Genomic DNA, 12,499 nt, shown 5'->3' on the forward strand with positions numbered 1-12,499 from the left:
AAATTGATTTTTGGAATGGACAAATAGTTTTATGAAAAGTGTCAAAACTAGTTTTATTTTTGACATATCTCAAGTTTTTATTTTAAAAATATAATGCAAAATTAGATTGTAACTTTAGCCTGCTGTCATCTCAGTAGAGATTTCAGTGATAAAAATTTTGAAAGCTTTCTGCAAGAAAGAAAAGAAGGTGAGTTTCAAGGATATAGATAACTTCCATTTATAGGTAGCTTGTTAATTAATATATTAATAGCACTTTGTAAAAATTAATGCAAAGCTTTTGTGCAGACAACACGACCATTTGTTCAGTGTCCATAACTTTGACACTTCAAATATTGGGAGGACTGGAGGAGAAGGAGGAACACAAAAAGAGTTATTTTAGATTAACTAGAAAAGTATGCAGAAGTTCCTGTTAATATCCACTGTCTTTATTGGGAGCATTGCTTGACATTCTTTTGTAGCTGAGCTTGGAGACTACGATCCTGCTGAGCATGTCCCTGAACTGGTGTCTGAGTTCAGGTTTGTTCCCACTCAGACTGAAGAGATGGAGCTGGCCATTTTTGAGAAGTGGAAGGAATGCAGGTAAGAGATATTCCAGTGTGTGCTACCCAGCAATTTTCAGTGATGTTTCTGTGGAGAAAGCATATTAAAAACATGCTGCTGGTGCTTCTTCCATCATCTTGTTCAGAAACATAATTCTAATATGATTCTGTCATATTTTGTAAGAGGATATAACGTGAAAAATGAAGATTTCCAAAGGTCTGAGTAAAACGATGAGGCTGCAGAATCTTTAAAGGAGTAATTTTTACAGCAGTTTCAGATTAAAACTTAAAAAAGTGACCTTGATGTTCATGAAGGTGAGCAAGTGTCAGCAGTGTTAGGTTTTTCACAAATTCTCAGGAATTTCTTTTCCTCTTACCTCATATACCAGTTTTTCATTTCTGTGCTTTTTCAGGCATCTACCTAACAGCAAACAAATTTGTTTCAGGGGGCAAACACCAGCACAGGCTGAAACTAACTACTTAAACAAAGCTAAGTGGCTGGAAATGTATGGTGTAGACATGCACATAGTCAAGGTATGTTTAACCACAGCTTGGTGACCTTTGGAAATGATAATGTTAGCTTTGTCCTACATTTCAACACTGGGTTTGCTTCGAGGGGGGGGAAAAAAAGGAATATTGTACTCATCTGAACTGGGTAACAAGTGATCTGGCTTTGCATCAACATTCTGCCTTATAGTATACATTTCTAGAAGGCATTATTTCAGTCCAAGCGTATCTGCTCTATGTTAAATATGTGATTGGTGTGGCAATATGTACTACAGTTTCTATTAGACTAAGAGCTATGTGAAAATCATAGTAATTAAAGTTGACTGGGGCCCAGTCAGCTACCAGCTGAAGAACTACAAGTGAAAATACGTCTCCTGTGGAGAAGGAAGTGCAGAGAACTGAACAAAGGAGGTCCTTATTACGCAGACAAATCAAGAAACTTTAATTTTCCACTTTAGTCAGCCCTATTGAAGGGCTGCAAACTAGAAAAATCCATTGCATAAGATCATTGAAATGTGAGAGTTTTGTTGTATAAAATAAGCAGATACGTGTTTAATTGTAATACTGGGCAAATAAGCTACATAAGCTATACCGGAGTAATTGAATAAAGGGTCAAACACCAAAATGAACATTATCTTTGTTTTGTGGCAACTAGGCAAGAGATGGCAATGATTACAGCCTGGGACTAACACCTACAGGAGTTCTTGTCTTTGAAGGAGACACAAAGATTGGATTGTTTTTCTGGTAAGCTCTCTGTATGTTAAAATATACTTTAGATTTTTACTCTTTTGTTTCTTTTGCGCTAGCCAAAAAACCTATTTGTTTGACATATGAGGGCACCATGAATACTGGGTACCTGCAGAAGTATTCTGTAGCCTGTGAATGTTTTCATGGTGTCCAAAAATATTCTTTTTTTAACATTCCTGATTGATATATTAATAGGCTGTATATGTGTAACATGCTAGAGACAAGTAAAAGATGGAATAACTTTGGGATGTTATTATTTTTTTCATTGTGTGTTTGATGTTGTATTTTGTACTAGATTGTTTTGGAAATAGAGGGTGCTCCCAGTCAGTGACATGAAGCTTCTTCAGGTGTTCTAGCTGAGTGTTGTACATTGCTGCTGAAAAAGAGGCAGAAACAATAGTACTAGTGCAGCTTCTACATATAATGTCATCTGGGAAGGTTTTTGATTAAGAAAATGTCTCTTTGTGCTCAATAAAGGGCAGAAATGTCCCTTCCTGACAATTGATAAGGACTAATTAAAAACAAAGAAACTAAAAACCTCAAATACACCTTCTTCCACCCCCTGCCCACAGATCTCTATAGAGTGAGGAGACGTAGAGCTTCCTTTGTTTTTTATGAACATGTGCTTTTTAATCTGTCAAATGCCTGAACAACACCCCACGGTTTCGTAGAAGCGTTTTGATGAAATTTTGCAAGGCTTTATATTACATAAAACATAAAACGGGGAACCTTCTAGCTAGAGTGTTTGGGCCTGGATAAACAGGCATTTATGGTTTTTTTGGTTTTTTTTTTAAGTGCTTTATTCCTTAATTCCTATCCAGTCTTTCAAAACTGTATACAAAGAATGAGTAGGCAGATATTAGGTGAAATTTCGTTATATGAGTAGTTAGTTTGGGTTATAACACCAAACTTCTCAGAAAAACACTCACTTTGTAGCAGCAATGTTATCTGTGTGTCTTGTCCCTCCACCAGCAATTCTGGGTATTTTTTTTGGGTGGGCGGGGGGGGAAGTTGTTGCATTTTTGCAGCATGTCATGTTCATGTTGTTCTCTTTGGCTGGGATTTTCTAAAACAGAGTCATCATAGGAATTGACCTGTGGTATATTGTATGATGATTTACATGTATTTAACAAAGCAGAATTATTTTGAGCTGCCTTTGTGTCTGAGTTCAGTTTTGTGGGCTTGCAGAAGAGTAGGCAGGCAGGAATATTTGGATGGACTTTGATTTCAGTTCAAGTAATTATTAATTTAAGTTCCAGTATAATTATCCCTTTAGAAATTGCTGATTTCTTAGCTTTAAGGTTTCTAATAAAGTGTTTAATTTTGAATACATTGGCATCCACAGTATAACCAAGTCCTACTGCATGAACTTAAAAAAATGGTGGAGAGTCTTGGATCCGAGTGTTGAACATACCTCTCAGTGACTTAATAAGAGAGTTAGACATAACCTGTTTTTTTCTGTTTATCTTGCAGGCCAAAGATAACAAGGCTTGACTTCAAGAAAAACAAACTCACTCTAGTTGTTGTTGAAGATGATGAACAGGTAGATAACTATCTGTCTTGATTATACAGTACTAGTTTACATATTCCTCATTTCTTTCTTTATATTTAAGTTTTGAGAATTAATGTGGGCGTCTTGCAAGATTTTTTGATTGTGACTTGAGGTGAGGGGGGGAAATGAAGGGAATTAAGTGTGAGATAAATAGGCTCAAGTACTTTTTTTTTCGTCGCCCTGTTTTTAGGCGGGGAATACCTTGTGAAACTGGTGTAGGCCAGATAATGTGGCAACAGTTTGCTTGTTTTGCAAGGAAGTTTAAAAAAGGCCAGGTAGCACACTTAGTGGAATTAATTCCTTAAACAGATGCCATAATTGTTCCCATGGGAAGAAATCTCAGAGCTGAGATTGTAAAAAATGTGAGCATTGGTAATTTGAGGAAATCAGATTTGGAAGTGAGACCACATTAGCCTTACTGAGAAATACCTTCCTATTATAATGATGTCTTTAATTTGTAGTTATTCAGAGGCTTGACTTGTTAAATGCATGGGCTTCAGACAGTCAAGCAGTTAATCATTAAAGCTTATGAAAAGGTTGTTTTTTCTGCCTAAAATATTTTTTTTAAAACATTTCGATATTCTTTAAAAAAAATAACATTTTCTTTGGCTTGAATTGAGTTGTAGCTTTGACTTTTCAAGCCCCTTATAAATCCTCAGTGTGCTTTGTGTGCTTTAAGGGAAAGGAGCAGGAACACACTTTTGTCTTTAGACTGGATCATCCCAAAGCCTGCAAACACTTATGGAAATGTGCAGTGGAACATCACGCCTTCTTCCGGCTCCGAGGGCCTGTCCAAAAAAGCTCAAGTCGATCAGGCTTCATTCGGTTGGGATCCCGGTTCCGATACAGGTCAGTGCCATTCAGCACGTATCTTCCACCTTTTCTTGGATTGTGAGTGGCAACAGGAGAGAACTTGGTATTCATTCACCTAGGACATTCAGAACAGTGACACTTGCAAGCTGAGTGTGTTGCATGTTGGTTTTATTAAATCATGGATTTTTCCCCTGCATTTTCCAATTTATCTTTAGGTAATTTTGGTCTGTTTCTCAAGGTTTATGTTCCTTACATAGCATATATAGTACTTTGTGGTTTATAGATCACTTCATCTTGAAAGCCCAACCTTTTTAAAATGAACCATAAAATCATAGCATAGAATTATAGAGGACAGATGATTGACTTGCACAGTTGGAGACATTGCACGACTTCTGGCTCCTGAGTTCCTGACTGACTGAGTGATGGCAGAATTTCAGACACCTGAAATAGTGCCTGTCACCATGTCAGGCACTACCTGTGCATGTGTCAGATTTCCAGGTGGCTTGTGGTCCCAGACTAGTCTGTGTGATGCTGTCAGTCACCCCGCCAGAGCTGGTGAGAACATATGGAAGGAGGTAGGCAGTGACACCAGGCAGTATATGTGCATATAATGCTTCCATTTCCAGCAACTCCAGCAATACCATCTAGTCTGCTTCAGAAGGGATCAGTGGTATCAAGAAGTCAACATGAGGTTGGCTCCAGCTTTAGAGGCAGAGTCTGGCCAAACTTGAGGGAAAAATACTTGCCTGGGAAAAAGAGCATCTAGATGCTGTTTTGTAGGCCTATTGCGGTCTTTCTCTATGAACTTTGGCAACATACCTTAAGCTTTACGTTCTTCTAGAATTTTCAGCCTCTCCCAAACGGTGTGACCACAGAAATACGCAAAGGGTAAATATGCATTTTCAGCAACTTAAAGTTTAAGGAGTTGTTGCTTCAGCTTTTTGTCTTGGGAAAATGGGGTGGAGATTAGAAAGTTTGTAAAACTCCATCACTTTTTTGTGCAAGGCCTTTTGAGGTGTTAAGTTTCAGATTTTTTAAATAGAACCGAGATCAGATAATTAAGCTATGAGTTTGAAACACACATGTGATGTTTTGATGAGCAGTGTTGTGTTTTGTCCCTAAAGTAATTTCTTTTATTATTTTGTACTTTTACATGGCATTGTTAGTGGGAAAACAGAGTATCAAACCACCAAGACCAACAAAGCCAGGAGATCAGCATCCTTTGAAAGGAGGCCCAGCAAGCGGTACTCAAGACGAGCACTACAAATGAAAGGTGAGCTATTGACCTTTCATTTTGAGATGTATAATCAGTTGTGAGAATCATATCCTTTAAAGGTACTGTGTAGGAATTCTTCTGTAGCTGTTTGCTCTCCTCTTGAATTTTCAAAGTTAGGTGTTCTTTGACTTATTTAGGAGGCTACATATATTTATCAGAAAGAGGTTGTGTCCAAAGTATGTTGTTCCAGCTGGCCTAGCAGGTAAAACACCCATGATTATTGCACAATAAGTCTCTGTATGAAGACAGAGAACTTGGATCCAGGGAACAGTGGTATATTAATGATAATATTTGAAATTTATTAATCAAGCTTGGAATTTTTGTCACTGAGATTTTTCATTGTTCTTAGGAGTTGCGCTCTGTTGTTACAACCCAACAGCAAGTGATTTTTCACCTTGCCTCTTATTCCCCTTCTTGCGTAGGTGAAGCATGACCTCCACACATGCTTTCACACACTTGCTTAAATCCAACTCTTTGGTTTGCTCTTCAGATTTTTTAGTTTATTTTTCCAATTTAGGGTTTTATTTTTCACAAATTATGCATGGGATACCTGCAAATTCTGCTGTTCTAGTTTCCTACTTTTTGTTAATAAATGTTTAATATTTAACTGATAATTAACCTAATTACAAATTAAATTTTAACATTTTCTATTTTTGCAGCACATTCTGCTAAACTTGAAGAAACAAGGTAAGATGCATTGCAATACTGAAATTTCTCTTTGATGTCTGCCACCTGTACTTGAGCACGTGTCTGCAGAAGGGAGGATATAAGATTAGTTAAATGTAGAGTGTGTTAACCTCTTAACTGGGGTTTTGCTGTGGGTTTTGTGTTTGTTTGCCTTACATAAAACCTGCTGTTCAAAGCAAAGCTCCTACGTTGGTGTCATGTAGTAGATTTTGCCAGACTTGCTCACTAGGAGGCCAAGAGGTTTGTTCATGACCAGCCGTGGTTCTTGCTGGCTCTGAGCTGCGGTTCTATGTGCTGCTCTGTAAGGAGATCAGCTCAAAGTGTGTGAGGGTGTCTTCTTTCTGAGACCTGCCTACTCTGGCTATGTGGCTGAAATCCATAATAAATATTAAAGTAAAATAAATATTTTAAATATGTTGATTTTATATTTGTACTTGTGTTTATTTTTATATATTTGTACTGAATTATTCATAATCAACAGAGAGAGGGAGGCCTTTCGGTTCTTTATTTCTATACCTAGATTCTTTCTGTTTGTGTAGGTTCATACTTGCTGTTACAATGTAAAATACTCATGAATCTGAATCATACAGTTTTCATAACCTTCCTTAAGGGAAGAGAGGAAACGAGGATGAGAATAATTACCTGGTAGCGAAGGAAATAAGTCACTCAGTTCTGGTTTCTGTCCTTTGCCCTAACAACTTGTGGACATGGCAATGATGACTTGCAACAAAATTATTTTTAAAAAGCAGATATATGTAGCTGTTAAGCATCATGACACTCAGAAGCTAGGTAAGGAATGTCAAAATAAGATTTCAAAACAACAGGCTTAATACAGCCATACATTTTCAGTTTGTAGCAGCAGGGTTGATTCATGCATGAGAGGCGGGGAAATCCAGGTGGTGTGGGGACAAGGCTGCAGTTACTGTGATGAAGGTCTCTTTGTGACCTGTTATTGTCTTTTCTCTTTATAAAGTGGGAAAGCACTCTTCCAAACTGGGAGTCATTTAACTGCTTAAAGATCCTCTGCATGCAAAATTTGACCATCTGATTAATTAGTACTCTCGTCATGCTGTGTTGTCATGCCCTTCTCTCAGTTTCATGCTGCTTAGGTCATTCTGAGAGTGGGAAGAGAAACTTCATTTGCAGTTTCTCCTGATAAAAGGACGGTTTGCTGATGTGCACCGAGGTGTGGCACTGCTCTGTTAGTCACCTTTTCTGAAACTTTACACTCAAGCATTGCTAATTGAAATGCATCATGAAAGATGTATGTTGTTCCATTCTTTTGTGTTAACTCGGCACAGGTGAATCTGCTGCCCAGAACGCATTCCGTAATATTTCTCTGAAATATGTTCTGTTTTGTGGTAACCTCTGTATTTGCTCAATAGAGAAGGTACAAAGTTGGGAAACAGGCAAGGAGCAGCTTGTTTGGTCTTGACAGTATGGAAGTAAAACAATTTTAAAGAATTGCTGAAGTAGATATGGAAATCTGTTTGAATTGTCAGCTTGCCAGGTTGGATGGTTATTGTCCAGACCATAAATCACAAGCCTAATGGGACATAGGAGACTGGAACCATTTTCTTTTAAGAATCAGAAGTCTGGAAAAAAAGTTGGCTTGAGATTTATAATGCATCATAATGCATCATTATTGTAAAGGGTGTTTAATGCTTTTAAGTCTCTCAAAAATGTGAAAATGTGAAATGTCTCTTGCAGTTTCAGAAATCATCAGGAACAGGGATATGGGGCTTATTTAATTTATTAACTATATTAAATATTTAATAATATAAAATTATTATTAATCCTGTGCTAAGATGCTGTGCATGTAATTTTGAATGCCTGCTTTTAAAACTCTGAAGCAGTAATGCAGTCCATTAGGGGGTGCATGCAGAAGAAACTCAGGAAGTTTTCTGATGAACTTTTGTAATGTGAAACTTCAAATCAGAATAGTCCTAGTTATGGAACAAACATAATATCTATAGCATGTAGGTGAGGTTTCTACAATGTCACATTTTGCTGGGTGTACAACTAAAGCTATGTAATTTTTGCTTTAAAAATGCCCCGCCTTACTGCTGAATCAGGAAGACTTTCTAAACTGAACTGTTTTAGGAAAAATCAGGTGAATTACAGATAAATTGCAGCTTGAACAAATAATAACAAAAAGTGATACTCTTAGTGACCTAGAACGAGGCAGCTGACCTAAACCATAAGTTTTTAAATTTTCTTTTAAGAACAATTAAGTACTTTGGAAAGATTTTGTTAGACTTTGTTTCTTTCTGAAAATCCTTGTGATTCTGCCAGCCTGCAAAAGTACTTTGCTGATCTCATTCTGATTTAAATTCTTTTTGTCTTTTAGTACTGCAAACAATGCTGTTGTCAACCAAACTAATGGCTCACAGGTGAGGACTCTCATTCTTTCTAAAGGCAGTTTTTGTGTATTCCAACAGATTAGAAGATTTCATTATTCATTATTAAAATCCAGTAATTGAAAGTTGCAAACAGTTAACTGCTGAATAGCATGCCAAAAATGGTTACTAATTCACAAGCAAGATAATTGGTTAATTTAACTGGAATAAGGAAGATACCTCATGCCTCGTACTGTTTATAGATACAGATTTTTGTAGGTACACAGAAGTACCTTTGTGTGAGAGTTTTTATCATCCAAAGTGAATTAATTCTATATGCTAAATAACATTAAAGAAAAAAAGGGTGCAGCTCATCAGCACTTATGTTGATTCCTGGTTACAATATTATTTTCTCTGAAAGATGGGAATGCATCTGCAAATTAAAGAATACATTGTTAGCAAAAAAAAAAAAATCGGTGTTTTCTGAGTTCAGGAAGGAAATCAAAGACCTGTCCCCTCAGTACTTGTACCCTGAATATCCCTTGTCACTGAAAAGGGACCTTCGTGTGAAGTAACTCTCCTGAGCATAAAAAAACAGGATTTGGAGTTTGGAAAGACCCCATTGCACTTTCTGGAGCATTTCAGATGCTGAGTGCAACAGAAGGGGTCACAAATTGGTGGAAACAGGATTATGGTTTGTTTTAACATTAAAATGCTCAGTCTCTGCTGATAGATGGATAGATTGCTGCTCTGATCAGCCTTTTGCCTTCTGTGCAAAACGAGTATTTTTGGGGGAGCAGTTATGTTTCAAATGGCAGTCCAAATGGTTGCAACCCAAGGTGCCACTCGTTACTGCAAAGTTACCTACAGAAGGAAAGCAAGCATTATTGTGTGAATTTAAAAAGGACACAGCAGGCCATAGCTTTTTACTGAAATCTTTGGGCAGCCTTGCGTTCATTATGATCCCAGTACTAGGAAAGACTGGGCACAGGTATCCAGTGCTGTGGAAGTAACGGAAGACAACAGCCCTGCTTTAGCTTTGTGCTTAAGGAGAAGTGGTGATATGTTTTGCTATGTGTAATGTGTCATTGCTTCATGAATGCGTGTATAGTAACTTGGTTTATATTCTGTCTCCAAAGGTCTGGAATGCAAAGCCAAACCTACCTGTTCTAACAGCGGTTCCTACTGCCCCAGTCTTAGTAGAAATAGAAAACCTCCCAAGGAGCCCAGGAACCAGCCAGCAAGACAAGAAGTGGTATGTTCTGCTTTGCTGGCAAATGAATTTTGCTTGCTTATGCATGATTCAGGTGGCTGTTTCTTTATCTTCACTTAAATAGGCTCCTGTCTTTGTATCTTTAGAGTAAGTTGACAGTCAAGTTAGTGATGATGCAGCTGATTTGTTGCTGTTAATGTAGTATGAGGAGGTAAGGACAGCAGCCTTAGTCACTACCAACCAAAGGAGCTGAAGAAATTATTAAATCAGGAACAGCATTTGCAAGTCTTGGAGAGAGCCAAGTCCTTCTCATTTGCCATAATACTCCTTGTAACCCTTTGCTTCATATCATGGCGCCCAAGGACTTACCTTGATCCTTAACAAAACACAGAACCTTATAAACCAGTATCCTTGTGAATCATCTTTTGAACCTTCTGGAATGGGCAAAGTGATTTTTTTTTTTTTTATTATCTTGGGTAGAATGGGAACTTGAGGAAAATAACAGAAGCTGAAGATAAGAGCTTTGGTTTCATGTAATCAGAGTATTTGGTTTATGGATTGGATGTATTTCAAAGCAAGGATTATTTGTTTGAAGATAAATGTACGTATCATTTATCTTTTCTTAATTCTATATTGCAAAGCTATTTCAAAACCAATACTGACATATATCAATGCCGTACTTCTGCACACATAGTCTTAATTTTTTCAGCTTCTTGTGCATTCAGAGGCAGCATGGCTTATCCTAGAAAGGTAATTGTGGTTTCTCTGAGGCTCTCTAGGAGCAGAAGTGATGGAACCGCATGACACAAAAGCTCTTATCCAAAGCAGTTTCAGCCCTCAAGAGAGAAGGTCCTTTTCCCATTGTTGGGCTTATGAACCTACTTTACTTCAGTATCTCTTAAAAGTACATGGTAACTGTTTCTAACATTGTAATGACAAATGCACTTTAATTTAATAAATCTTATTGATTAAAGACTTTTAATACTATGGATTTTGGATTATAATGGGGATGGTATTTCTGCTTTATGTGTTGCATTTTGTTGAAGTTCCAATCAGAACATGTGATCAATGCTGTTTTTCTTTCTTTTGCCCTTGATTTGTCTAGTATCTGAAATCTGTGCTTGTCTGTGGTGAGATCCTGTTGATCGCTCGATTCCTTCCCATGGTGGTGGGTGAAAGGTGGTGGTTTCTTTATTCCTCAGCATTCTCAATGTGGTTTTATTTTTATTATTTTGGTCTCATTGCAAGGTGCGTGCTAGAAACCGGTATTTCCTTTGGTGGAAGTGTTTGATTCTTGCTCCAAACAGCTCTTCTTGGGTGTCTGATTCGTGCTAGCGTTCTTGCTGGTGTTTGCAATGTTTCTGCTGCATATTGAAATACTACTGCTTTTGTTCAGAAGCAGAGAAGACTCTGTAGCCAGTCTTCCAGTTTTGGTCTTGGTACACCTGTTTTAGGATTAAGACCTTCAGCCTGTCTGTTTTAACACTGTCAAGGAATCTAAGCTTATATCCCAGCTGCCACAGTATGGAGCCTTTCTATAGAAGAGTGTGAGTGGATATAAAAAATACCTCCATGTAACCCAAAACAATATGCCATAAAGAAAAAAAGCTTCTTGGCAATTGATACAGTTTATGCGTTACGTTTCTTAGAGATGTATCATTATTATTGAAAGCACTTATATCCTGTCCAAGAGATTTTAATGTGGTCACTGGAAGTATTGTAATACTGCCTGTTATAAAGGGCAAATCCAGCTGTAGGAAGAAGACAACAGTTTGGAGCAGAGTCAGTGACTGAGCTACATTTTGATTTCCTAGATGGGCAGTGGGGCTAGGTTAATATAATTGCCAGAACATATGTATGTATTGTCGGGGCTGTGATTTGGCTGTTGTGCCTTCAGGTCTTGGTGTCTCAATGCTGCTAACAAGATCTCTGTTCAACTGCTACTGTCTTTAATTGGCCTGTTTCTGCATGAATTATCTTTACTTTCTGTCAGAAAAATAGTCTTCTTTTAAAGAGAGATTGCCAAGGATTGTTGAGAACACCAAAATCTTTTGCACTGGGGATTTTGTAGATGGTTAGATTGGAGGGGTTTAGAAGTAAGGTCCTGACCTCATGAGTTTTTATACTCTGCTTGGCAGATGCCTGTATTGGCTGCCTCGCAGCTTAGATCCCTTCCTAACGTCGATGTTTCCTTTAATTTAAAATTTTAACGCTGCAGCTGCCAACAGCAATTGTGCCAGATTCTACAAAGTGCTTTGCCAGATAGGAGAGATTTTAGTGTTTCTATTTTTTTTTTCTTTGCTCTATTCCTGTAAAATTGTCAGTACAGGAAAATTGTGCTGGTCTGCATGGTCTGAAAACAGTCTGGAGTGTCAGCTGCAAGGCAGGGAAGCCTAAAACACAATCCGTGCCTTTCTAAATGTAGTCTTTCCTCAAGAAGCTGCTTCTACGCTAAAACAGAACAAGAAACAAAGGTTTAATAATTTTTTTTCCTTTGTGGAATAAGTGGGGCATTTTTTTTCTTGCTGGTGAATGTAGCTTTCACTTAACCATTTAAATTAGAGAAATGGGAAAATAATGTAACCAACTGTTGAGGATTGGTTACTTCAGTATTTGTGGGTCACTTCCTCAGCATGTTTCACGAAAAATCCCCAACGCTCCAAATTTACCCATGGGTGACCTTTCTATAAATCTCCTCTCTCTTCTAAAGGAGGACTATCTCCCAGTGTTAATCATTTGCCGCTGTCATGACTCCTGCATGCTTTTCTGCTTCCCTGCCTTAATTCCTGTCACCTTCCCGCGCATGCGCTGGCTGCTTGGCTGTTC

The 12,499-nt window shown here is 37.8% G+C and overlaps 1 protein-coding gene across 1 annotated transcript in view; it reads left to right on the top strand.

Moving 5' to 3' along the window:
* EPB41L5 (erythrocyte membrane protein band 4.1 like 5) overlaps positions 1–12,499 on the top strand; it is a gene marked incomplete at its 3' end in the record, with an annotated part of 54,764 nt that overhangs the window by 23,495 nt on the left and 18,770 nt on the right. Inside the window, exons 8-16 of the mRNA XM_080346664.1 lie at positions 459–579; positions 986–1,073; positions 1,702–1,790; positions 3,267–3,336; positions 4,025–4,194; positions 5,325–5,431; positions 6,094–6,121; positions 8,472–8,514; positions 9,600–9,715. Coding sequence (XP_080202790.1) covers positions 459–579; positions 986–1,073; positions 1,702–1,790; positions 3,267–3,336; positions 4,025–4,194; positions 5,325–5,431; positions 6,094–6,121; positions 8,472–8,514; positions 9,600–9,715 — 832 coding nt within the window. The remainder of the gene's footprint in view (positions 1–458; positions 580–985; positions 1,074–1,701; positions 1,791–3,266; positions 3,337–4,024; positions 4,195–5,324; positions 5,432–6,093; positions 6,122–8,471; positions 8,515–9,599; positions 9,716–12,499) is intronic.

This window comes from Nesoenas mayeri (genome assembly GCF_963082525.1).
Source record: "Nesoenas mayeri genome assembly, chromosome: 6".
Taxonomy (NCBI): Eukaryota; Metazoa; Chordata; class Aves; order Columbiformes; family Columbidae; genus Nesoenas; species Nesoenas mayeri.